Raw genomic sequence first — 26456 nt, 5'->3', positions numbered from 1 at the left:
CACAAGGAGCAGCCCCTGCGATGCAGTGGAGCTCCTGCAGGGTGTCCATGTGCCTGCCCTAAAGAGGAAGGGAGGCAAACAGATGCCCCTGGGCTGACCAGGGGACACATGGACAGCATAGAAAAAAGATGAAATAACAGGAGAAAGAAACATCATCCTAAAGCTGTAAATAGAATGTCCAGAAGCTCTGTCTCTTGCCCAGAATCATGTTCTGCCCAGAATCATGTTCTGAGCTCTTGGAGATTCTTGCCTGAGGACAACGCCAGCAGCATCTTTAGCAGGGACGACATCTGTTGCCACCAAAGCAGTTGGTGATGCAGGAGATGTCAAAGCCTCCTGAGTTGATGGGCACTCCACCACAGCTGAGGATATTACCCACAGCAGCAGAGGTGGAGGATCCCACGGCAGTGTTCTGTGGGAAGGAGCTGAGGATGGGGCCGGGCAGGGTCACCACCACGGCTGAGGGCTGGATGGCCACATGGGAGTCCTGGCACTGCCTGACACAGCACTCATTGCAGCTGTTGGCCAGTGGGGTGGGGCCGCAGGGCTGGCAGCAAGGGTCACAGGGTCTGCAGCAGGACATGGCTGGGGCTCACAGGTGCACCTGTGAAGGCAAGGAGAAACAGAAAGTAGAGACACATGAGAAATAGCGCTACCACCAACTACCCTGCAGCCAAGGCACCTCCTGGCCCACATTGCACTGCCCAGCTCAAAGCCCAGCAGCCACCTCTGCCAAGTCCCAGCCTCTCTTTCTCTGTCTGCACAAGCCCTACTCTCTCCTGCCCTCTCCCAGCACAAGCAGCCCCCAGCTCTGTGCTATGACGACCCCTCTCAGCTGAGACCCACAGCCAGGAAACAGCTGCTCTTGAAGCAGCAGGAGGAGGAGGAGAAGAGGCTTCCAACTCACCTGATTCCTGAGAAGGAGATGAGAGAAGTGGCTGAGGGAGCAGAGACTTGGGCTGCCTTTTATAGCAGTCCTGCCCTTCCCAGCCCAGAGGCACCTTAGTGGAAGTCATAATTTTCTGACCAGCTCATGTCAAATACAAACTATCCCATCTAATGGAATGGGGTGTGTTCTGGTTTCCTGCACTGCTGCCTTTTCATTTCCTGGCTTCTGCCACGTGTTTTCCTATATGAAGGGTCATTTCTCAAAGTGCCAGGATGAGAGCATCAAGGATTTCGGGGCAGAAAGACATCAGTGGACAAAGAAGGTTAAGATCAAGGGTTGTTGGTATCCCATGTGAGCAGGTGATTTGTACCTGTGTCATTCCTCAGGACTCCTCCAGTGGCCAGAAATCAACCCTGCTCTCATGCTCCTTGTACACATACCCAAGGTCTGCATGAAACACGACATATTTTATCTTTTGCTTCTTTCATTACTCTGTGACCAGCACTCTGTTTTATAGTCAGATGGACTTCTTCTGGGACAGTTTGACCGTACTGCTGTACTAAAAGTACTCAGAAAAATCGTGCAGTCTCATTGACATCCCATCTGTGTGCTCTCTCTAGGTCCTCTGTCCTTCTGTGGTGCGCTTAAGTCTGTTCTGCCAGTGTAAAGGTCCCATACTTAGCACATATGTCAGTGTGGGCTTGTGAGACCTTTGTTCTGAAATTATGTGAAGATCATGGTGGGGGACTCTCCCCTCTTGTGTCCTTGATTCCCACAGTGTTGCCAGCTGCCCTTGCCAGAAGGAGACAATTTACAGCTTAATGGTGCTGTCTTCAACCTTGCGGAGAAGTGTTCAGAGAATTGAAATGCAGCCTCTGCCTCCTGCACCCTCCATTTTTTGCTTCATGTTTAAGTAGAAATGCCAAACGATGGCCTTATTCATCATTTGCCATAGACAGTGAAACACACAAGGCACTATCGCAAGTATTGCCACTATAACAATCAATACATATAAGCCCATTTCACAAGGCTCCTTTAGACAAGGTGCAAAGCTCCATCCTTCCAACAAATCGTCTAATCATGATCCATCATCTGTTTTAATTTGATTTGCCAAATCTGTCATGTTTTGAAGCTATTTGTGGATGGACTCTGAATGGTCAGACAAATTCATGCAACACAATCCTTCAAATTCTCACAACCATGCTCATGTGATAGTAAAAGAAAATTGATGGCTGCTCTGTTCTGTAGGGTCGCATGTCTGACAGCACTAACATCTTATCACTAATTACAATGGAAGTAGCATTGACTTCTTTGCTCAACCAACACCCCAATCTGTCTAATTGTTTCAATGACATTGCTGAGGAAGGTTGGGGTACAAATAAACCTGATGTAACATGTTTTGCAGGGCCCTAGGCTTTAAAATTGCTATTACAGTTTTCTTCAGAATGATGGGCAAATCTTTTTCCTCTGTTTTCTCTTGATGGCTTTTTTAACACTAGGTGCTATCACAGTGAGCTGTCCAATGCTACATGGGTCACCTTTAGTTTTTGAGAGAATGCCTTGCCAGGCTCTATCTCCACAAATGAGCCAATATCCTTTTGGCAATTGCCATGGAAGCTAATAAAGATCAGCAGTCTTACCCCGAGGGGGCACAGGGGTAATGCATTTGCACCAAAAAGTCGTGTTTCTGTACACAGAATGATGAGGAGTAACATTTAATTGTGGATCTCCCTAATACTGAAACTCAGCACAAAATTCCATTGTCAAAAAACCAAGAATTTCCAATTCTTGAGGTTCCGAAGGTGCTTAAAGAAGGTCATGCCAATCAATTATGGGATCTGTCTCGTTGACAGCCTCAATAATTGTCAAGGTTGGGTATCGCCCACTCCTTGGCTGGCACTGGCACACTGACCAAACAGGTTGCAAATGGTTTGTCTGGGTTCAAATTGTCAAGCATATGGTGTCTGAGCCTGATGACTTGGCTAAAGCAACCCAAACATTCATTTTTGGTTGATCTACAGGCATATTTACACTGCAAAAGCAAGCAAACAAAACTAAAAAGCACCAATATATCATTTGATCAAACTCCATGTTCTTGTTCAGCTATTTTTTGGCAAAAGGCTTTCCCATATATTTCAATTTTCAAGCAAATATTTTAGCACTTTTTGCTTTTATATTTTCCCAAATTTGTTGAGGGACTGGCCAACCATAAGGCATTAAGCTGTCCTGTTAACTCTCAATTTTACTAATTTGGATATCTTGGGATTCTTTTTAACATGATGGACACCATGCTTTTGCCAAAAGAGCTCTATGATACCAATGATTTTCAGAGTCTAAACATCAACATAAACCCCAAGGTTTGTAGTTTTTGCAAGTTGAACAGAGAATGAGCCATGCAGCTCATGTCTGTGTGCTCGTTTCCCTGCTCGTGAAATTGCTAGTGCGTTCCTGTGCTTGATAAGGTTTCACGTTCTTTTGCTGGAAACCACTTAGGTCCTGCACCTGTAGAAACACAAGTATACCCTTTGCCTCAGGTTATTAGCCAAAATGGTCCTTCAATTTGTCCTGTCTCAGGGTTTCTAATTAAAACTGGAGGATTTTCTTTCACTTTTCAAATACCACACTTTCTGTGGTCTTTTTGAAAAGTGCCTAAAACCTGGATGATTTGGTTCTGCAAATGAGCTATTCAAAGAATTAAAAATATAGAGAGCTTTGCACAACCTCATCTGAGGCATTGCTTGGGCCACTTCCCCTTTCTGTTGATTTAGAATGCATTTTAGAGTGTGATGTGTCTTTCAATAATTGCTTGACTTGTGGGAGAATAGGAAATCCCAAAAGTTTGGAATGCTGACTGGCATTCCATCAGGTGGTTCTGCTGACTGGCCTATTGCACCCAGGAAAGCCATTGCTTAATCAAAGTCCCCTGATGTGGCCTCTGCTGATCCTGATCCAGCAGCTGCTCCTACTCCATTGTGTGTGTTAAAGAAAAGCAAAGAGTTGGAGAAACTATGCTATGAGGAAAGACTGAAGGAGTATAGCCTTTTCTCCCTGGAGAACAGGACTCTTGGGGAGGAACATATCACAGTATTTTAAGGATTAAATGGGACCTACCAAGAGAACTGAGAGTTTTTCAGCACAAGGGCACACATGGAGGGGCTGTCCATGAGAGTCACACACTGAGTGAAGAGAAAGTGGAGATGATTTGAGTGTTGGCAACTGAGACCAGTGCTTGGGTCTCATCAGGAGCAAGTGAAGCTTTGGTTTCTGGACATAGCAAGATGAGCACAGGTACTAGTAAGATGGAGAAAGATCATGTGTCTGCCCTGAACCGAGGGCAGATGCATGTGTGGAACCTCACAGGCTTCATGGAACACTCTGTACCTGACTTTTTATTCTGTGCCCAGCAGTGCCTTGAAGAGTTCCTTTTCTGCACGCAGGATATCCGCATGTGGATATCCAGGGGATGACATGGATTAGAGCATTACTCAAGGCTGAAGGCATAGGAATTTTTGTATCCCATCCCCACTGCTGCCACCCTTTGAACTTGAGGTTTCACTGGTGGCCTCTCTTCGTGCAGTAGTCGAGGATGTCTTCATTGGCTCCAAGGGAAAGAGCAAAGAGGAGAATCCACTGCAGGAATTCCCACCTCTGCGTTTTTTTTAACCTTGTACATGAGCAGGTTGGAAGAGTTCCCCCAGAACAAAGGAGAACTTGGAGGCCAAGGCATGAGAGCACAACTTCAATGAGTCCAAGGAAGAAAGGGAGACCACCAGGGGCACTCACTAAGATGCAGTTGTGCTCCTGCAGCATGTCCATCTGCCTGCCATGCAGGAGGAGAGAGGGTAAAATATCCCCACTAGACTGGCCTAGGGAGACACAGAGAACAGGTGGTAAGAAAGTGCAGAGGGGAAGAAGGCCTGTCATGTGCCCTCACGTGGCAGTCCTTGGGTGTGTGGGCACGAAGCACAAAAGGGATACATATTTCCTGACAATTTGTATGAAAACAAACCGTTCAGAAATGACCAAGTGGACATTATCTAACCACAAGGAATGTCAACACCCCTTGATCTGAGACCTCTGCCTCAGAAATCCATGAGCTTCTCATTTCAGTGCTTGGAGAATGAGACCTTCATATAGGAAAGCACGTGGAATTAGCCAGGAAATGAAAAGCCAGAAGTGCAGGAAACCAGGACACACCCCATACCATTTGCTGGGATGGTACAAATTTGACATGAGCTGGTCAGAAAATTATGACTTCCACTAAGGTGCCTCTGGGCCTGAGGCAGTGCAGGGCTGCTATAAAAGGCAGCCCAAGTTTCTGCTCCCTCATCCACTTCTCTCACCCTCTCCTCAGGAATCAGGTGAGTTGGAAGCCTCTTCTACTCCTCCTGCTCCTGCTGCTGCTTCAAGAGCAACTGTTTCCTGGCTGGAGATCTCAGCGGAGAGGAGCTGTCATATTGCTGGGAGCTGCTTGGGCTGGTAGAGGGCAGAGGAGAGAAGGTCTTGTGCAGACAGAGAAAGAGAGGCTGGGACTTGGCAGAGGTGGCTGCTGGGCTTTGAGCTGGGCAGTGCAATGCGGGCCAGGAGGTGCCTTGGCTGCAGGGTGATTGGGTGCAGTGCAGCTTCTCACGTGTCCTCACTTTCTTCTTCTCCCTGCCCTCTGTGCCAGGTGCACCTGTGAGCCCCAGCCATGTCCTGCTGCAAGCCCTGTGACCCTTGCTGCCAGCCCTGTGGCCCCTGCCCGCTGGCCAACAGCTGCAATGAGTGCTGTGTCAGGCAGTGCCAGAGCTCCCACGTTGTCATTGAGCCGCCTGCTGTGCTGGTGACCCTGCCCGGCCCCGTCCTCAGCTCCTTCCCACAGAACACTGCCGTGGGATCCTCCACCTCTGCTGCTGTGGGCAACATCCTCAGCTGCGGCGGAGTGCCCATCAGCTCTGGGGGCTTTGACCTGTCTTGCATCACCAACTGCTATGGTGGCAGCAGATGTCGTCCCTGCTAAAGATGCTGCTGGTAACATCCTCAGGCAAGAATCTCCAAGAGCTCAGAACATGATTCTGGGCAGGAGATAGAGCTTTGGGACATTGTCTTCACAGTGTCAAGCCATTGTTCCCTTCTTCCACTTTTTTTCTTTTTCCTTTGCTGTCTATGTCTCCCCAGGCCAGCCTAGTGGGGACATGTGACTCTCTCTCTTTTTGGCAGGCAGATGCACACTCTGCAGGAGTTGCACTGTATCTTTGTGGCTGCACCTGATGCTTTCTGTGAGCCACCTCCTTTTCTCCTTTACAAGCAATAAAGCTGTTTTGCATCCAAGCCTGGGCCTCTAAGTCTTCATTTGTTCTGTTGGGAACTTCCAGTTCATTTATGGAAAATATGTGAAGGAAAGAGAGGGTGGAATTCCCTACACTGGATTTTTCTTCCTGCCCTTTCCCTTGGAGCTGACAAAGTTATCCCTAGCTACTCAGCAGCTAAAGGCCATCAAGGAGACATCAGGCAGCAATTGTGAAGAGAAACAAGACTTTCTGGGTCAAGCCCACAGCTTCATCTCTTTCTTCTCCTCCACTCCCTTGCCTAGTCTGGGGTCTGTGGCTCCCACACAAGAGCACAAGCAGATGAGATGCATTCCCTCAGCATAGGCAGGCAAAGATGTCCAGACAGGCAGGGCTGAGGTAATTCACAAGTTAGGATTGGTGTCAGTCATGTTCTCAAGATACAGTCTGGTAAATCACTTTTGGTTGAGTTTGTGCAAGGGACTTATGGCTTCAGTATTAAAATACAACATTTCTCCCATATATGGATGGTTATAACCTGTCTGTCAATGTCTTCCTGACTGAAACCTGGAATTATGTCTTGAATTATAGTCAAATTATGGAAAACATTAGTTAGTATCTTGCTTTGTGCCTGTTTTGTATAGATGCTGTTACTACTTGAAAATTTAAAAATAGGGAGAGAGAGTAAAACTATCTCCCCTCCTCTTAATTTCAGACCCATTGTCTCATTTTTCTTCCTCCACTCCTCCATCACTTCTGCCTCTTCCTTCTGATCTGTCTCAGCCTAGTCTTTCACAGATATATGTGAAGAAAAAGTATTGCAGAAGCTCTTTCTCTCTCTGCAGTAAACATTTTCTTACCTTTCAATCCAAACAGACAGGACATTTGATAGTTGATGCATGGACACAAAAGCTCTCTCATCCCACTCAGGGTGTCCCAGTCTCTCCTCTAGCTGGAACATGTTGTGCAGCATGCCCTGACTATCCACTTCTCCTGCATGCTTGCAGTGCTAGGGCTTGCTTTTTTTTCTCTGCCTTAACCTTGGAGACTTCCAAAAGGTAAGAAACAAGCAGCAGGTTAAACATCTCAGAAGTCCCTCATCCTGCTGGAGGTGTCCTGGAGCCAGCACAGAAGGACCAGGCACTACAGGCTGTTCCCTGGAGACTCTGGGCAGCATGATATTAGGCATGGAAGATCTGGTTCACTTTGGGTTATCCCTGTGGGAGGTAAATGGCAATGGCATTATTCTGCTGAGGGATACGTGCTGAGCTGAGGTCTCAAACCACCTGCCCAAACACTCCCCCCTTCCCTTGCTGTTCCCATAAATATGACTGTAGCACAGAATAAGAAACAAAAAGGGAGCCTTTTCTGCTGCTGCTTTGCATCCCCTTTGTTTCATGTCTTGGAGCTTTTCCCTGCAGAATCATGGACCCAAGTTTTCTTCCAAGCACCTTTGGGCAGATCACTGTCACCCAGCAATGACAACTCAAAGGATAGGAGACAGCACCTTGCATTTAACTTGTGACTAGCAGATCAATAACTTCTATGCCTGTTCTGGTCCCAGCTGAGGAAAGGCCAAGGCCCACAGCTGCTCTCCTATCAAGCAGGGACTGGCTCCAAGCACAGCGGCCGTATCACCACGCACCTGAACACCACAGGGAAATCCAGTGTCCTGAAGGTGCAGCAAGTGGAGGTCTCTGACAGTGCCTTGTACCTCTGTGCTGTGCAAGACACCCTGGTGCAGGGAGCTTCCTGGGCTGTGCAAGAACCCAGGGGAGGGAGGGGAGCTGTCAGTGTGAGGCTGATCTTGGAGAATGGTGAGCTCTTCTCTTGGAGCACTATTTCCTTGGTGGACCAAGAGATCTTCAGGTCATTACTTTCTTCCAAAAGGAGTCAATGTCAGTAGCTTGAGAAGAAGGAAAGGGTAGTGAAAAAAACCCTGCACTGGAACTGTTTTCCCTGTGCATCCTAGGACAGGAAAGAATTTGCCATGCGCTGTGTAGAGAACACTTGTCCATTCTCCTCTCTGTGTGCTCTCCATGGCACCAAGGACTGGCAGGAACCAATCAGAGACTGACCTAAGCCTCCTAGTCAGTTTAGTCAGTTCCTGTGAAAAATGTCTGGAGTTTTTGTGGGGTTTTTGTTTTGTTTGGTTTGGTTTTTTTTCTTTATTTTCTTTTTTGTTTGTTTGGTTTGGTTTTTGGGGTTTTGTTTGTTTGTTTGTTTTGTTTTTTTAATAAAAAGTCTTCATTTAGTTGCCTGAACTTTTCTCAAAACCCCATCTCTCATTGCAGCTGCTGGCCAGTGGGGTTGGGGCTGCAACGCTGGCAGCAAGGCGTGAATGCTGACCCTGCTCTATGCAGGACATGTCTTGGGGCATGAGGGGCACTTGGAAAGAGGGCAGGAAGAAAAATATAAGGATACATGAGGAGCTCCACATCAGCAGTGAGTCAAAGAACATGCTGGGCCAGGAGGTGGAGGCTCTGCAGAGATGTATGAGGGCTTGTTGGCCTCATCCTGCCAGGCTCCAAAAGAGCCACCAGCTCTTATGCAGCTGCTGCCCAGGCCCTGAGCTATTTTCTGTCAGACTCATCTTGAATGCAAAATATCACATTTGAAATGCAAAACATATCATTTAATGCTATGGACTGTGGCTTGGCTTCCTGAATGGCTGTGGTTTTGCTGTTTTAGTGTTTATTTCAGGCACATTTCCCAGAGAACATTTTTTTTTTTCTTCGGTGGCAGGATGAGTGGCCCAAGCAGTTCTGGATCAAAACACATCAGCTTGGGCAGAGGACTCATGTGACATGCTGGAGAGTGTAGTAAAAGCAAATTATGTCAGTCTGGATCACTGCTTTGGGGGTCTTCAGTGGCCCTGTTGGCAAGGAATGACTCAGCTCCTGGATTTTATGCTGTCCTGCCTAACAATGAATCCAGACAAATTCTGCTCCTCCTTCTCTTGAAGAGAGAAGGGTGTGGAGCCTATGTCTAGGGCCTTCTTCCTCTCCAGAACACTTCAGCCCAGTCACCATCATCTCCATATGTCCACAGACGAGGCCATGGTTCATTCTTTCACAGAATCACAGAATATGCTGAGCTGGGAGGACCCACAAGGATCATGGAGTCCAACTCACAGCCCTGTACAGGACACTGTCAAGATTCTTATGCATAACATTCTTATGCACCTGAGAATGTTGTTTAAACTTTTGTTGAACTCTGTCAGGCTTGGTGCTGTGCCCACTGCCCTGGGGAGCCTAGTCCAGTACCAGGCCACTCTCTGGACAAAGAACGTTGCTCTGATATCCAACTAAACTTCTTCTGACATAACTTCAGCCTATTTTTTCTGGTCCCATCACCACAGAACAGAGATCAGCAGCTCCCCCTCCTCTTCCCCTCACAAGGAAGTCGTAGACTGAAATGAGGTCTGACCTCAATCTCCTCCTCTCCAGGGTGAACAGACCAAGTGACCTCAGATGCTCCTCATACAGCTTCCCCTCAAGGCCCTTCCCAATCCTTGTGGCCTCCTTTGGACACTCCAACAGCTTATTGTCTCCTTTTAAATTGTGATGTCCACAACTGGCTCCAGAACTCAGAGTGAGGCTGCCCCAGTGCTGAGCAGAGTGAGACAATCCCCTCCCTTTTGCAGCTGGTGATGCCAGCTGATGCCCTCAGGACACTGCTGGCCCTCCTGACTGCCAGGGCACTGCTGACTCATATCCAACTTGCCATTAACCAGGACCTCCAGGTCCCTTTCCATGGCACTGCTTTCCAGGCTCTTGCTCCCCAGTCTGTCCGTACTTCCAGGGTTACCCATCCCAGGTGCCAAATCCATCCGATCCTTGTTGAACTTCATATGGTTGGTAATTGCCCACCTCTAATTTGTCCAAGTCCCTGGGTTTGAGGGAGTTGACAGCTCCTCCCACTTTTGTATCATCCATGAACTTGCTTAGTTTCCCTTCCAGTCCTGCATGCCAGTCATTTTTGTAGATGGTGAAGAGCACAGGGCCAAGGATGAAGCACTACAGAACCCAAATAAGTGACACCAGTCTGATGTCACCTCAGTCACTGTCATGCTCTGTGCCTAACCTGTGAGCCAGTTGCTCACGCATCACATGATGTGTTTATCCAGCTGTGGGCTGGATATTTTGTCCAGAAGGATCCTGTGAGAGACAGTATCAAAAGCTTCACTGAAATCCAAAAAGATTATATCAACTGTCTTCTTTTGATTAAGCAGGTAGGTTACCTTGTCATAAAAGGAAATCAGATCTGACAAGCAGGACTTCCCTCTCATAAAGCTGTGCTGGCTGTGACTTTGCATGTTCTTGTCTCATACACACTTGTGTGCAGCTGGGACTTGTGAATATACATAACTGTAAAAAAATTTATTCATTATTCCTTTCTGATGTGTATAACAATGTGTGTGTGTCCCTCCTCATGAGGGATTGCTCTACTTACAGCGGTGACATTCTCCCCTGCTCTGTCAATAAGCTCCACAGAGCACCCAGAGTCTGAAGGATTCAGTGTAGCTGAGCAATAACAGAAGGAACCTGGCAGAGAATTATCCTTACCACAGGCACTGAAATGCAGTCTTCTCTGTCTTCAGTCTTGCTTTTCCTACTGCTTCGAAGCTCATACACTGCTGCTGCTGATTCCTAGACCGAATTAGGATGATTTCATACCAGTTTGAATTCTTAGTTTAATTCACTGTAAAAAATATTGGGAATTCCTAAACATGGCTTGAAGTCCTCATTCCCTGCTTCTCCAGGCCAGGACATGGCTCTCCCAAGATTTAGGGCCTTCAAAAGGATGAGGCTTGCTTTATAGACAGCAGAAAAGTATTGCAATGCATTTCCATACCCAAACAAATTATTCTGTATAAGGAAAGGAGTTTTGGTTTACCTTTGAACTTAAAAGGAAAATGGACTAGAATCTTCTGTGATACTCTCACTATGGTTGGTGCAATTCCAGCACTGGTTGGCCTTTAAAAATGTCTCTCAACATCTGTGGCTGCCTCTATTGGCAACAAGGCAAGTTATCCCTGCAATATTGTTAAGTATTTATAAAGGTGCACAAAGGAACCCAAGTGCTTTTTAGGGTGTCTTAGCAAGATGTCAGAAGTTTCTCTGACACTTGTGCTCGACTTTTCTTTTATTTCTGTATTGTTTGTTATTTTGTCTTTATTACACATTTCACTTTACAAAACACCCCTGAAGAGCTGTCTCGCAATAATTTTAAGCCATCCAGAGAAATGCAGGACACCCTCAAAGACTGATATATTTACAATCGGCTCATAGACTCTGGCCACCTGCTAAATTGTATCAGAAAGGCTAAGTCCTTCCAGCTTCATCCAGGCTACGCTCAAGTGAGTTTGCTTGTGCTGCAGTGTCAGCACTGTCTGGTGTGAGATACATCTCTGCCTCATATTCAAGCCAATGCAAAATGTGCCAGTGCAGTCTATCAGCCTGATGCTGTTCCAGGCAGAGGCTGAGATCTCAGATTCAACATCTTCTGATCTAAAGGACCATGGCATAGGGAAAAGAAAGTGCTCAATGGGTATTCATGCTCACTATTGAGTCATGAAGGAGAGAGGAAGATGGAGTAGAAACCATGGTTAAATGCAAAGGTTGCTCTCTGCATTCCAAATCCCATTATTCTGCACAGGAAATTATGACCCTCACACCAACAACCCCAGTGCAGCATTGACCTTACTGACAGGAACACCTTTCCTCAGGAGATCGTGGAGCTGCTATTGCTTCAAGGTCTCCCAGCTATCTGGGCATTTGTGGGCAAAGACACATCAAGATCAGGCGTGATGGTCTCTGGAAGCAGAGTGACCAGGGGGTGTCTTCCTCAGGTCCAAGAGATTGTACCCTTAATAACTGCCCCTCCATGGTGCCCCAAAATTCCATTCCTCTGTGAATGGAGAAGAGTCTCCTTGTGCCCTCACCAACTTCCATGACTAAGGAACACATTTCTCCTTTGGCATTCAGAAGTGCAACCAAGGGAAGGACCACACAGACGCCAGACTTGAATGCAGCAGAATTTAATGAAATGAAAGAAGGAAACAAAGCCACTGAAAGTGGAGGTCAGCAGCAGAGGCAGCACCAAGAGCAGCAGAGAGTCTGCACTCCTTGGCTCTGGAAATAGTACCTGCAAAATGTTGGTCTACCTGTCCCACAAAGGGGAGATACCAAATGTTCCCTACCAAGCTGGCCTTTGGGGAACATAGTAGCACACAGGAACCAATGCAAACAATAAAAAGGGAGAGAAAGGTGAGTTTGGTCAGCTATCGTGCAAACAGCACCCAAAACCTAGATCCTCTGCCCAACATCAAGTCCTGAATTCCTCAAGATGTCTCGCTGGGGCTTTTGCAGCATCTTTATCAAGGACGATATCTGTTGCTACCATAGCGCCTGGTGATGCAGGAGATGTCAAAGCCCCCAGAGTTGATGGGCACTCCATCACAGCTGAGGATGTTGCCAACAGCAGCAGAGGTGGAGGATCCCACCACGGTGTTCTGAGGGAAGGAGCTGAGGATGGGGCCAGGCAGGGTCACCAGCACAGCAGGCGGTTCAATGACGACAGTGGAGTTCTGGCACTGCCTGACACAGGGCTCATTGCAGCTGTTGGCCAGTGGGGTGGGACCACAGGGCTGGCAGGGACGGCACTGGGTGTTGCAGGACATGTCTTGGGGCTGCAGGTGCACCTGGCAGAGAGAGCAGAGAGGAAACAGAGCACAAGACTGGGTGGGTTGGTGAGGAGCAGCCTGGTTACCCCATCACAAAAGAGCCAAGGCCCTCATGAGTGGCAAGCTGGAGACTGGGCCAGGAGCCTGACAAAGAGCAGCCTGACTCGGGAAGTTCTCTCCCAGGGCATAAAGAAAAAGGCACTGCAGTCACCAGCCTCTCTCTATGCCAGCCTCTTTCTTCTCTTATGACCCAATCCCCAAATATGAGAAAGCCAGCATCAGTTGAGATGTCCAGCAAGTGGAGATCTCACTTGGCAAGAGAAAGAGAAGGGGCTTCAGACTCACCTGGTTCCCAAGCTGATAGAAGCAAGAGAAGTGGATGAGAGAGCAGAGACTTGGGCTGCCTTTTATACCTGCCCTTCACTGCCGCAGGACCAGGGGCAGCCTCTGCAGAGGTAACAATTTCCCAGCAAGCTCATCTTGAATGCAAACCAGCACACCTAATGATATGGGCTGTGCTTTCATTTCTTGCACTGTTGCCTTTTCATTTCCCGGTTTGTTCCATGCCCGTTCCCCAATGAAGGCTTCTTCTGATCCCTGGGATTAAAGGCCCCAGGATTTCTAAGGCAGGAATGCAGCAGTGCAGGCAGAAGACTTGGTTTATGTACTGCATGGGCCCAGACTAGGCAAGTGATGCTATCCTGATCACTCTTCTTGGGCTGTTTGAAGTGTTGTTTTCAGGAAGCAGCTGAAACACTCATAGAATCATATAATCATAGAATGGCTTGGTCTGGATGGAACTACTTCCTGAGGAGAAGCATTGACACTCACTAGATGAGGTTGTTCCAAGCCCCATCCAAGCTAGCCTTGAACACTTCCAGGCATGGGGCAGCCACAACTTCTGTGAGAAGTTCCACTGCCTCACCACTCTTTGAGAAATTAATTTGTTGCTATCATCTAATCTTCATCTTTCCTCTTTTAGTTTAAACCATTCCACTTTGTCATCTCAATATCTTTTTGCAAACCCCCTTCACATACTGACAGGCCTCAATGAGGTCTCCTCAAAGCCTTTTCTTCTCCCTGCAGAACAACCCCAACTCTCTCAGCCTGTCTTTATAGGAGAGTTGCTGCAGCCCTCTGAGAATCTTCGTGGCCTCCTTCCAACATGCTCTAACAGGTCTACGTCTGTCTTCTGCTGAAGGCTCCATTCTGAACCCAGGTAGGGGTCTCACAAGATCAGAGTAGATGAGCAGAATCACTGCCCTCAACCTGCCAGTCATGCCTTTTGTGATGCAGCCCAGGATGCAGTCGGCTTTCTGGGCTGCAAATGCAACTGTTGGCTCATGTCCATGTTATCATCCACCAGAACTCCCAAGTCCTTATTCACAGGCCTGCTCTCAATGAGTTCACCTCCCAGTCTGTACTCATGTTTGGGATTTCCTGATTCAAGTGCTGCACCCTGCACTTGAACTTCTTAAACTTCATCAAGTTCTCATGGGCCCACTTCTCAAGTTTCTCCAGGTCTCCCTGGATGGAAATCATCTTCTGTAGTGTCAGCTGCACTTCTCAGCTTTGTGTCATCTGCAAACATTCCAAGGGGACACTCAATCTAATATCCCTGTCATTGAAAAAGATACTAAAAAACACCAGTCCCAAGACAGAGCCTTGAGACATGTCCCTCTTCCTACCTCCATGTGGTCATAGCCACAGACCAAAGCTATGTCCATCCAGACATTTTCATATTCACAATAGTACACCCTTCAAATCCATGCATACTGGGTTTGCATAGCGTGGTTTTGGTAGTGGGAGGGATGGCTTCTGTGAGAAGCCGCTGGAAGCTTCCTCGGTGTCCAGCAGAGCCAAGGCCAGCTGGCTCCAGGACAGAGCCACCACTGGCTAAGGCTGAGCCCATCAGAGATGGAAGTGATGCCTCAGGAATAGCACATTAAAGAAGGAAAAAGGTTACTGCACAGGTGTAGTTGTGGCCAGAGAAGAGCAGAGTGAGAATATGTGAAAGAAACAGCTCTGCAGACACCAAAGCCACTGGAGAAGGAGGAGCAGGAGCTGCTCCAGGCTCCAGAGCTGAGATTCCTCTGCAGCCCATAGTGAAGACCACTGTGAGGCAGCTGTGCCCCTGCAGCCCACAGAGGGCATGGGAGTGCAGAGATGCACCTGCAGGCCCTGGAGGAGCTGACGCCAAAGCAGGTGGATGCCTGAGAGGAGGTCATGATGCTGAGGGAAGCCTGTGCTGGAGCAGAGTCATGGCAGGGACCTGTGAAGAGTTGAACCCATGCTGGAACAAGCTTACTGGAATGACTTGTGACCCTGTGAGGGTCCCTGAAGGACTGACCCTGTGGAAGAGTGACCCACATTGTTGCAGTTCATGGGGAACCAAAGCCTGTGGGAAGGACTTATTTTGGAGAAGATTATGGAGAATTTTTCCCATGGGAGGGACCTCATCCTGGATCAGGGGAAAGATTCCCACTCCTTTCCCTGAGCAACAGCAGGAACAACCTGTGATGAACTGACCATGAGCCCCATTCCTGTCTCCCTGCTCTGCAGTTGTGGGGGGAGGAGGTAAAGCTGGGGAGGAGGGGGAGGTAGGGGAAAGATGTTTGGGTGTTTGGGGTTCTTTTTATAAGACTTATTTTCTCATTATCCTACTCTGATTTTGTTGGTAATAAATTCAACTAATATGCCTTAGTTAAATCTGTTTTGTCTGTGACAGTATTTGGTGAGATATCTCTTCTGGTCCTTAACTCATGAACCATTTTTATATTGTCTGTCTCCTTTCCACTTGTAGAGGAGAGTGATAGTGGTGGGTGACTGGCATCCAGCCAGGGTCAACCCACTACACGTCTCTCCAATTTGGAGATAAGGATGTTGTGTGGACTATGTTGAAGGCCTGACAGAAGTTTAAGGCCTGGTCAGTCTTCCCTTGCTGACTGTTTCAGTCCCTCCATCTTTGAAGGCCATCAGATTGAGCAGACATGACTCTCCCTAGGAGAAGCCTTGCTGGCTGTTCTGGATCACCTCCTTGTCCCGAGTATGACTTACAGTTGCTTTCATGAGGATCTGTTCCATGATCTCCCTAGGCACAGAGGTGAAGTTTATCAGTCTGTAATTCCCCAGGTCTTTTGTATTGCCTCCTCAAAAATCCAGTCTGCTGCTGATGCCCAAGGAATCCTGTGCATGAGGATGGGCCATGTTCCTCCTTCCTCAGCCCACCCTGATGGCTATTTGTTGTTGTCTCTCGACGTGTGTGCATTGGGCTGCAGTGTCTGACCCCTTGCTACCTAATTCTGCCCTCAGGAAAAACTTCTGGCTTGTTTTGACTTATCCACTCTCTAAGCAGTCTGTGAGTACACAAACAATTCCCTGAATTTGCCTGGGGCCTTGCCCTTCCCCATAAAGCTCCAGCCCTGCTGCGGCTGTCTCCCGGTGTCCTCAGCAGAGTTCACAGTAGGGTGTGTTCTACATTTGTTCATGTCTGGTGCTCTTGTGTGCAACCAGACTTGTGTGAAGGTATTACAGATGCATAATTGACAGGTGTATATGAACACATGTCCTTTTGTGTCTCTCCTCATAAACAGACTGTGTTGCTCATGGCAGGGATGCTCTCCACAGCTCTGTTCACGAGCTCTGCAAAGCAGCAGGAGTTCAAGGTGCAGTGGAAAGATGATGGCATCAGCCTCCTAGAAATCTCTCCAAAAAGAGGTACTGTAATCAACTCGTTTCCTAAACCCTCCTTCTCCTGATACTCCAAAACTCAAACTCCAGTGATGATGATGCCAAACCCCAACAAGGACTACCAATTTAGATCCTAAATTTAGTTCAGTGTAACAGGATTGGGACTCCCTCAGCATGATGAGCAGTCCTCCTCTGCCTGCCTCACCAGGTCGCAACAGAGCTGCTGGAGTTCAAAAGGATGGGGTTTGCTTTATCCTGCACAAAGAATAAAGAATCCTACTTACTCTCCTTCTTCAGGCCATGTCCAAATGGATCTGCTTCCAGTGAATTGTTGGTGCTTCCAGGTGTGGGACACAGTCTTCCTTCATGCCAAAGCTGATGCCAGATGTATTTGTCCAGCTCATCAACCTGGTGCTGTGTTAGGCTGAGATCTTGGCCCAAACAGGTACCGAATTAAAGAATCACAGGTGTGATTGGTGTGCACTTGACTGGAAGCACAGAGACACTGTGTCTTGCACAGGGAAAGCCAATAAACAGGGTTATTGGGCAGATGGGCACCAGTGGGGAATTCCCCAGCAGTCACTCTGTGGTGCAGATGTCACAGTGTCCCCAGGTAGGAGTCGTGCTTGTGCCCTGGGTCTGCCTGTGGAGCAGACAGAGTGGGGGACTCCAAGGGTGACAGACAGAGCAAACAGCTGGATTGCCCCTATATTAGCAATTTAACTGGTGACAGCAGTGCAGGTCTTGTGGGTGAAAAGGTGAGGCTGGGTATCACAAGAACATTGGCCAAAGAGATGGAGTTCAGAGATTCTTCCTTAAATCTCCAGCAGAAAGAATGTGGAGGGAACTTTCCCTGTTGGTCCCTTCCTGCTTCAGCCCCTGTTTTGAGCTTATCTTTGTCTTCATCAGCTTCTTCTCTACATTCAGGGGACTGTAGACATCTCAGATGTCCCAACCTTTTAATCACTTACTGGAGCTGAAGATGGAAGTGGAAAAAGATATTTTGGAATATCACAGAAAAAAACCAAACCTAAATGTCTGCATGAATAGTGAAGTCAGATGTTCTTCACGGAAACTCAGAGATTAATGCCATGACTGTGTCATGGTAAGGAAGAAGAATGTTTCACACTAATAGGCCCAACTTTCTCTAGGGACACTCTGTGCCATGCTGTCATCAGCCCTGTTACCCATCATCTATAAACAGTGAAGGGATGGCTAAAAAGTGGGTATCTCCAACAGGTATGCATAGGGTACAGACATTCATTAGAACTGCAGCCTGCAGAACTTGACTTAGACAGTCCCCATCAACCTGATTGCCAAGAGAAATGTGTTCAGTGCCCTGACACCTCTGTCACTCTGATTGACCATTGTTCAAACAGGCAAGAGAAGGCACTTACATCAAAGGACTTCACCTCCCTTTCTGGAAGAAAAGACATCTGTCTGCATTCCAGACTCCCAGACTCCCAGATGGGGAAAGGGAAATTTACATAGTCTCCATCGTGGGTGGATGGATGGATGGATGGATGGATGGATGGATGGATGGATGGATGGATGGATGGATGGATGGACAGATTCTGTTTATCCAGCCCTTCCTGACCAAGGCCTCTAATGTGCTTTTGATCAAAACAGTGCCCATGAGCATCAGACTAAGCAAGAGGGATGTTTGTGAACAAAACTTGTTTGCCACAGACAGCTCACAGATACTGCTGAGAGTGTCTAGAAGGACTCTGCACAGAAGTTTTCTGGGGAAGTGCTGGTCCTTACACAGCAAGGCCTTTGAGGCCCTGACATGAGCAGAGCTGCTCCACCTGTGGTTAGGAGTGACAAGGTACCATCAAGCAGTGAAAGGTCTGTGGCATTGAGATCATTACTGTCCTTGGTCTGCCCTGGACCATGAAGGCTCAGGGGGACAGCAGTGTGAGACCCAGCATGGTTAATCCCAGCACTGACTTTGAACAACACCAGGCCTGCCTGACTGCCAAACCCTGGGCCCCTGCCACGAGCCTCAAGTGTGGCAGTAGGACTGCAGTGAGGAACTGATCCCAGCTGCCCATGCCCATTTGTGCTGGTCATAGTCTGAGACTGGGCAGTGGAGAAGACAAGAGATGAGGCCTGGGGCCAGCTCTGAGGCTATTCCACACAACCACACTTCTGACATCCTCTGGGAACATTTTCTGTCCACCCCAGCACATCACTGACCAGAGCAAGAGATGTCACATTCCCATGATCGCACAGGATGATTTGTCTCCAGGAGCTCCCATGGAATTCTAGTTGTTACATGACGACAGCAGAGGTTTTTGCAGGAGGTGTCGGGGGTATATCTGGGGGAAACACTGAAGGAAATGGGCTGATCACCCTGGGGTAGCTGCGGATGATTTGCATCCTGTCCCAGGATTTTTTCCCACATAGGACACTCTGTGGTGTATCCTAACCTCACATTTTTAGGGATGAAGGATCTCACTACATTGTCACCTTATTCCCTGCCAGGATCAACACCATTCTACCCCAGCAGCTTGAAAGGGCATATGCGGAGGGAAGGACCAACAGGAGACCCAGCCTGAGATGCAAAAAACTTTATTGAGTTTAAAGAGGGAATCAAGGTTGTTACAAGCACAGGCCCTCAGTGCAGGGATCTGGAGGGACAAGCAAGACATTTCACCTCTTGGCCATGGTGAAGTCCATGCAGGGCATCCATTTGCCCTCCCTTTAGAGTGCAGGCTGGCTTGGAGGAACCTTGCAGTCGAGGGGAGCAGAAGGACACAATGAAAATTAAGACAAGGAGATATGTAGGAAAGACATAGGGCATGCTTTTGAAGTGCCTGAGCTGGGCCCGTCCATCCAGCATTTTCAGGAGGAATTAAAGATGGCCAGTTCCACTGAAAGAAATGGCCTGAAGACTCTTCCTTTGTTCAGCACCATGCCTGGAGATCCTGGGGCACCTCCCAAGACCTATATATGTCCAGCACCATTAGCAGGGGAGGCCCCTCCTTCCACCATAGCGCCTGGTGATGCAGGAGATGTCAAAGCCCCCAGAGTTGATGGGCACTCCATCACAGCTGAGGATGTTGCCCACAGCAGCAGAGGTGGAGGATCCCACCACGGTGTTCTGAGGGAAGGAGCTGAGGATGGGGCCGGGCAGGGTCACCAGCACAGCAGGCGGTTCAATGACGACAGTGGAGTCCTGGCACTGCCTGACACAGGGCTCATTGCAGCTGTTGGCCAGTGGGGTGGGACCACAGGGCTGGCAGGGACGGCACTGGGTGTTGCAGGACATGTCTTGGGGCTGCAGGTGCACCTGGCAGAGAGAGCAGAGAGGAAACAGAGCACAAGACTGGTGGGTTGGTGAGGAGCAGCCTGGTTACCCCATCACAAAAGAGCCAAGGCCCTCATGAGTGGCAAGCTGGAGACTGGGCCAGGAGCCTGACAAAGAGCAGCCTGACTCGGGAAGTTCTCTCCCAGGGCATAAAGAAAAAGGCACTGCAGTCACCAGCCTCTCTCTATGCCAGCCTGCTCCCCACTTTCTTCTCTTATGACCCAATCCCCAAATATGAGAAAGCCAGCATCAGTTGAGATGTCCAGCAAGTGGAGATCTCACTTGGCAAGAGAAAGAGAAGGGGCTTCAGACTCACCTGGTTCCCAAGCTGATAGAAGCAAGAGAAGTGGATGAGAGAGCAGAGACTTGGGCTGCCTTTTATACCTGCCCTTCACTGCCGCAGGACCAGGGGCAGCCTCTGCAGAGGTAACAATTTCCCAGCAAGCTCATCTTGAATGCAAACCAGCACACCTAATGATATGGGCTGTGCTTTCATTTCTTGCACTGTTGCCTTTTCATTTCCCGGTTTGCTCCATGCCCGTTCCCCAATGAAGGCTTCTTCTGATCCCTGGGATTAAAGGCCCCAGGATTTCTAAGGCAGGAATGCAGCAGTGCAGGCAGAAGACTTGGTTTATGTACTGCATGGGCCCAGACTAGGCAAGTGATATTACAGTCTGTATAACTCTGGTGGGGCTGTTTGACTTCCAGCAATTTTCAGCAGGCTGCCCAAGGATTCCTGTGCATGAGGGTATATTCTATCCTTCTCTTTCCCTCCCTATGGTCACTTCTTACCTTCCCATGTTCCCAGGGATTCTGCAACTGGTTTTGGCCCCAATCTGTCTAACTCTACTATCAGGAGAAAATTCTAGCTTGTTTTAACTCATCCCAAATTTGTGCAACACCTAAAATGTCATGGGTTTGTCCTTGTCCCTCCATACAATGCTCCAGCCCTGCTGCAGTTGTCCCCAGGTGTCCTCAGGAGAGTTCACAGTGTGTTATGTTCTTACAGCCTTGCCCTCTACAGGACAGAGGTGGGCCCATGCAATCCTCATGAAGCTCAAGAAGGCCAAGTGTAAGGTCCTGAATTTGGGTTGGCCCATTCCCAAAGATGGACACAGACTTGGTAAGGAGTAAACTGAGAGCAGCCCAGCCAAGAAGTTCTTGGGTGTACTGGTGAATGAGAGGCTGGACATGACCTGCAGTGTTCACATGCAGCCCTGGAATTGTATCTGAGAATTGTATTGCATCAAAAGAAGAGTGACTACCAGGTATAGAGAAGTGGTTCTCCTACAACACTCTGCTCTTGTGAGACTCCAGCTGGAGTGCTGTGTCCAGTTCTGGGGCCACCAATGTGAAGGTGCTGATCAGGTCCAGAAGAGGCCATAAAGATGTTCAGAGGGCTGCAGCCCTGCTGCTGTGGAGACAGAACTGGGAGACATGGATGTGTTTACCCTGAAGATGATTCTGGGGATACCTTAAATCACATTCCAGTGCCCAAAGAGGATCCAAGAGGGACTTTTTAACCAGGGCATGGAGTGACAGGACAAGGGGGAATGGCTTTCCACTGAAACAGGATAGATTCATACTAGTTACTAAGAAAAAATTCTTCCCTCTGATGGTCGTGAGACCCTGGGACAGGTTGTCCAAAGAAGCTCTGGCTGCCCCATCCCTGGAAGTGGATGCTGTGCTGCTGTGAAACACATGTGACTTTCACAGTTGCTTCTAGATCCAGAGATTTTGATGATGAAAACAGTCCAAGAAACCTGACTTGGGGCAGATCTATTGGAGGCTACAACATCAACAATCCAAACCAGCCTTGTCAATGTTCTCTGCTTAAAATAACACTAGAATTCTCAGAGCAAGCAGCCTACTGGCTCTTCTTTCTGTTTCATCTGTATAGGCTTCTACTGATGGCCACAGCTGGAGAATGAGGCCTTGGTAGGAGGCATAATTTCTCTTACGGTTTTGCCACTGTGGTCACAGAAGCCCAAGAAGGGAAGGGTACTTCCTTACCCTGCATCAGCAAGTGGAAATCAGCCATCAGCCAGACTCTGGACAAGATTCTTTCTGCACTCATTCACCGCCAGAGAGTGATCCCACTCTTTATCATGTCTCTCCTTTTCAGGGAAATCACCAGTGCTGGAGGGAGCTCCCATGTTCTCTAGTCCATGCCATTTTCTCTGTCCAACAGCTGGTAACATCTCAGTGATCTCTTTTCCTCCCATGAGCTAAAGGAAGGGTTCTAGGGACCTATTTTCAGGCAACCCCACTACAGCACTTCTTATGGAAACTCAGCTCAAGGGTGCTGATCCCACCCTTTGAATTGGAATCTGTTGCTCATGAAGTTGCTCATTTCTCCTTGACTGAGAAATCTCAGGGCACTCGTTTTTCTGCTGCTGTTCCAGGATAGCCTGCCTCTCCCAAGTGACACTGTCCTGCTCTGACAGCCTTGTGTGAAGCTTTGCAAGTCCCTGTTTATCTCAGAGAGCTCTAACCCGTGTTGATGAGGAATTCACAACAGGTCTCAGTGTCCTGCACTCTGCTGCATTTTGGATTTCTTGGACATTTCAGGTCCTGATTTTTGTTGCTTTCAAGGACTGTAGAAGGCTTCAACACTCCAAATATAAAATTCTCTCAAAAATGCATCATTCCTAGGCAGAATGAGAAGCAGCAATGTCTGTCTGAGGAAAAATCCAGTCTCAGACTCTTTCTGCTCTCCCAGGCATTTTCCCAAATGCCACTGAAAAAGAGCACAGCTGACAAAGGGTGGGAACCAGCCTGTGCCTTGGGCAATGGTGCCTGGGCCTGGATACAGGACTAAGTGCAAAGCCCCAGTGCTGTTTGGAAGTGCTAATATCCTCTCAATGAGTGCAAAGAGAGACTTGGTTCTCAGCCAGCCTTCCACAGCTCTGCACTTTGAATGCTTTGCCAATCACATTAAAGTTTTTCCACAACAAAGCCCAAAATGGGTGGAACAATGTAGTGCTAAAAATTATGTGGGGTTTTAGATGTGGAAATGCCCTGACACATCTAGTATGAAGCAGAACATTTTGCATAATTTTAATTAAAAATAAAAGAGCAAATTCAGATACTAAGGAGAGGAAAGAAGAGGAATTATGGAAATTTTGTTTACAGTCTTATGCTATGAATAATGGCTATAAGTAGAGATATCAGACACTGCCAAATTTTATCTTGAATCAGAGTATGATCTGATGAAATAGCTACAAGAATGTGGCATAGATACATCACAAAACGTCAGGCTAAAGGGAGAAACACATGTCTACTTCCTAAAGCAATGTTTCCTAAAATTGCTGGGATTTCTTTAGGAGATTCAGACAAACCCTGACAAAATAAAGTGCTTGGCAAACTGGCGTAGAAACCTGTGGGAGTACCACTCCTCCAGCTCTGCTACAGAATCATTTATGTATAGGGTTTGTGACCCTTTCCAAGCACGGCACTTTAAAGGACTGAGAGGCATTCTGAATTCACTGGGAATGAACAGAGGGTGGTGGGAGCAGCAGAACTGAGGCTCAGCCCAGCCAGAGACGGCTGTAAAGTGATATGAGACCATTGGGGAATTGGTGGCTTCTCACTGCCTGGGATGCTCACACAGACCTACACTTGAGTGGGGATCTTCTGCAGGGCAGAAGTCATGGGAGGGCAGGGATTAATCTGTTTATTCAACTGATGCCCTGTGAAAAGTGACTTCACTTTTTGCGGAAAGCCCGTCCCAGAGCGAGCTTCACTTCTTTGTTTCTGAGTGTGTAAATGAAGGGGTTCAACAAAGGAGTTACCACTGTGTTAAAGGTATTCACAATTTTGTTCATATCCAGGGAGTTCTGGGCTGATGGCTTGACATACAGGAACATGGTGGAGCCATACCAGATTGTGACAACACTGAGATGGGCAGAGCAGGTGGAAAAGGCTTTTTTCCGGCCATGGGCTGACTGGATCCGCAGGATAGAAGAGATGATGTACATGTAGGAGACCAGGGTGACCACACAGGAGGCCACCACAACAATTATGGATATGAGGAAAGTTGCCAGCTCCACAGGCCATGTATCACTGCAGGAGAGGGCAAGGCAGGAATCTATATCACATAGAAAATGATTGATGACATCTGGCCCACAGAAAGTCAGCCTGGATGTCAGAAAGGCCAGCAGGGAAATGGCCAAAAAGCCTCCCAGCCAGGAGCTGAGTGCCAGCCGAACAGAGAGGACACTGTTCATGAGGGAGCTGTACCTCAGAGGGTAGCATATGGCTAAATAGCGGTCATAGGCCATGACAGACAGGAGAAAACACTCAGTGGAGCCTAGAGAGAGAAGAAAGAACAACTGGAGGATGCAGACACTGAAGGAAATGGTTTGGCTAGTCCCCAGCATGACTCCTATGGCTTTGGGAACAACACCTGTAGTGTACCAGATCTCCAGAAAGGAGAGATTACAGAGGAAAAAGTACATTGGGGTGTGCAGGTTGCTGCTTCTCCACACAAGAGCTATGATGGATGCATTGCCTATTACTGTTAGGGTGTATATCAGGGCAAATACCACCACAAAGGAGACACGGAATTGCCATGTGCCTGGGAAGCCAAGAAGGATGAATTCTTGCACACTTGTCCCATTTGCCATGTCCTTCCAAATGTTAAGGTCCGTCTGTGAAGAAAGAAAAGTTTCTGTGAAAATTTGCATGCTTGTGCTGGTCCTTCAGATGCTGCAAATAGAAAATCAACATCCCCGAAAATGCAGTTGGTGCACAGCAAGGAAAAATGGTATTTATCCTACATTAAAATTGTCAGAGAAATTCTCCCCTGATGAAACACATTTGGACAACTAGATCTAACCCTGAAAATCAGGTGTACCCCAACAAATGAACACTTGAAGAAGTATTTATCAGATCATGCACCTCCTTTACTGCATGGGGAATGTGGTCACTTGTATGAGATGAAAATCCCACTTAGGAAACTATGGACCACAGCATGAGGCACTCCAGCTATGGGAAAAGCTGTTACAAGTAGGAAGGGAATAGCATAACCTGTAGTCTCCAAGGCAGGCAATACTAAGGTGTGATATCAGCAAATGCAACTGAGGAGTACAAATGCTGTCATGATAATGTCACACTACAAAAGATTCCCCCATCTCTTCTATGTCAGTTTATTACAAGGGATTGAGACTGAGCTGCAGCCACACAGGGCAGCAGGCTAGTATGACAGTCACTACTCAAGGTCTCCTATACCTGTTTTCTTCCAAGCCTCAGAACAGGAAACTTTTGCAAATACCTCCATTTCCCTCATTGATGTCTGCTTCTCAGCATAGCTGCTAGGGGTACTATTCAATCTTTGCAATTTTGCCGTCTCAGAGTCAGGGGAAGGATTTCTGCTGACCAAGCTGAAATATCTAGGGAGAAATATTCCTATCTCAGCTCCTCAGCTTACCCCCTTTCTTTCTTCACAGACAGAGAAAAAACATGAGGGAGACATGACTCATTTTGTCTTATAAGCATGGCTAAAAGCCCTCTAAAAGTGCCAGGTTTTCTCTGAGGTCTAAGGCAGGAGTCTAGTAAGCATCTGGATGTTAGACATCTCAGCTTGGGCAGAGACATTCAGCCTCAGTGACTGAAGAAAAAATCCTCTGAGTTGAATCTCATCAAAGGTAGCTCTGCTGAACTGTTCCTGCAGACAAGGGAGAATTCTTGATGAGTTCTCTAGAGAGAACATATCTTCAGGTGGATGTGGAAGACAGATAGACTAAATCACCCTCTGAATCATCTTTTTCTCTCCTATCTTATTCCACAGCAATATATACCAGAAATCTCATGTACTTAAAGAGTAAAGAAATCTCTCTTAAATCAGCTCTCCCTAAACATGCAAGGCATTGGAAGTCTGTGCTATATGTCTTGGGCAGGTTTCACTCACCAGATTTGCCAGTGGAAATGATCCAAATGCCATTTTTTCATGCACCGTCCTCCCAAGGTAGCCATGGTCCCCTTGGATAATGGAGAGCATTGGAAAGAAGTAGATTTATTGGGGGGAACTCTGGATTCAGGTGAAGGTGTGTGGATGAGCAGCTCTCCCCTCGCTGACTCACTTCAAGCTGATGGCAACTGCCTGACCTAGTTTCCTCTCCATCCAGTAGGATCCGACAGCTTCCACTCCTAATCTTTTCCCTCTCACAGCCACCACTGTAATTCCACTCAAGAGAGCTTTGTGTGCACACACACAAAATGTAAACTCTCTTCAGCTTAGCTTCATATAGTGAGATCATACACCAGAGAGTCGCCAGCATTATTAGCATAAGAACATCCCCACACCCATCTCATTAACACAATGAAGCTCCAGCTGGCCACACCTAGGAGACTGTTTTCTGTTTTCCCTCTGGTGTGCCCCAAGGAGTTTGACCTCTGGGAGGTCTTAGGGGCTTGCCAGAAATGAATAGTACTCTCTCTTCACACAGGCCAATTAAAGAACAGCAATGCAATTCCCTAAGTGATTGCTAGTCTGGGTGTTTGCCTCCTGCCTGCAGCTGTGGAATGAGAACTTGTCAGGAACTCAACTGACATGGAGATGTCTGAAATAGTCATGTTCCAAGAGACTGGAATTGTCAAGTATTTGGT

At 47.7% G+C, this 26456-nt stretch overlaps 3 protein-coding genes and 2 pseudogenes across 3 annotated transcripts; 1 reads left to right on the top strand and 4 right to left on the bottom strand.

Annotated features, from left to right (window-relative positions):
- Positions 1–274: 274 nt before the first annotated feature.
- Positions 275–1035, bottom strand: LOC136372241 (feather keratin Cos1-2-like; annotated as a pseudogene).
- A 4085-nt stretch (positions 1036–5120) lies between these two features.
- LOC136372398 (feather keratin Cos2-2-like) lies at positions 5121–5888 on the top strand (annotated as a pseudogene).
- Positions 5889–12538: 6650 nt separating this feature from the next.
- LOC136372120 (feather keratin Cos1-1/Cos1-3/Cos2-1-like) lies at positions 12539–14571 on the bottom strand. Its single transcript, XM_066336589.1, has 2 exons — positions 14533–14571; positions 12539–12862 (listed from the first exon to the last, which is right to left on the bottom strand). Exons 1-2 carry the CDS (start codon positions 14569–14571, stop codon positions 12539–12541), a joined length of 363 nt encoding a protein of 120 aa, XP_066192686.1.
- Positions 14572–19138: 4567 nt separating this feature from the next.
- LOC136372373 (feather keratin Cos1-1/Cos1-3/Cos2-1-like) lies at positions 19139–19825 on the bottom strand. Its single transcript, XM_066336971.1, has one exon. The coding sequence runs from the start codon at positions 19806–19808 to the stop codon at positions 19503–19505; it is 306 nt and encodes a 101-aa protein (XP_066193068.1). The 5' UTR covers positions 19809–19825; the 3' UTR covers positions 19139–19502.
- A 3125-nt stretch (positions 19826–22950) lies between these two features.
- OR6F1 (olfactory receptor family 6 subfamily F member 1) lies at positions 22951–26095 on the bottom strand. The gene is made up of 2 exons (XM_066336635.1): positions 25759–26095; positions 22951–24499 (listed from the first exon to the last, which is right to left on the bottom strand). The coding sequence occupies exons 1-2, from the start codon at positions 25846–25848 to the stop codon at positions 23555–23557; spliced, it is 1035 nt and encodes a 344-aa protein (XP_066192732.1). The 5' UTR covers positions 25849–26095; the 3' UTR covers positions 22951–23554.
- Between the last annotated feature and the right edge of the window lie 361 nt (positions 26096–26456).

This window comes from Sylvia atricapilla, chromosome 27 (assembly GCF_009819655.1).
Source record: "Sylvia atricapilla isolate bSylAtr1 chromosome 27, bSylAtr1.pri, whole genome shotgun sequence".
Classification (NCBI taxonomy): Eukaryota; Metazoa; Chordata; class Aves; order Passeriformes; family Sylviidae; genus Sylvia; species Sylvia atricapilla.
Note: the sequence above shows the minus strand (reverse complement) of the source record. Positions and strands in the feature narration are given on the sequence as shown.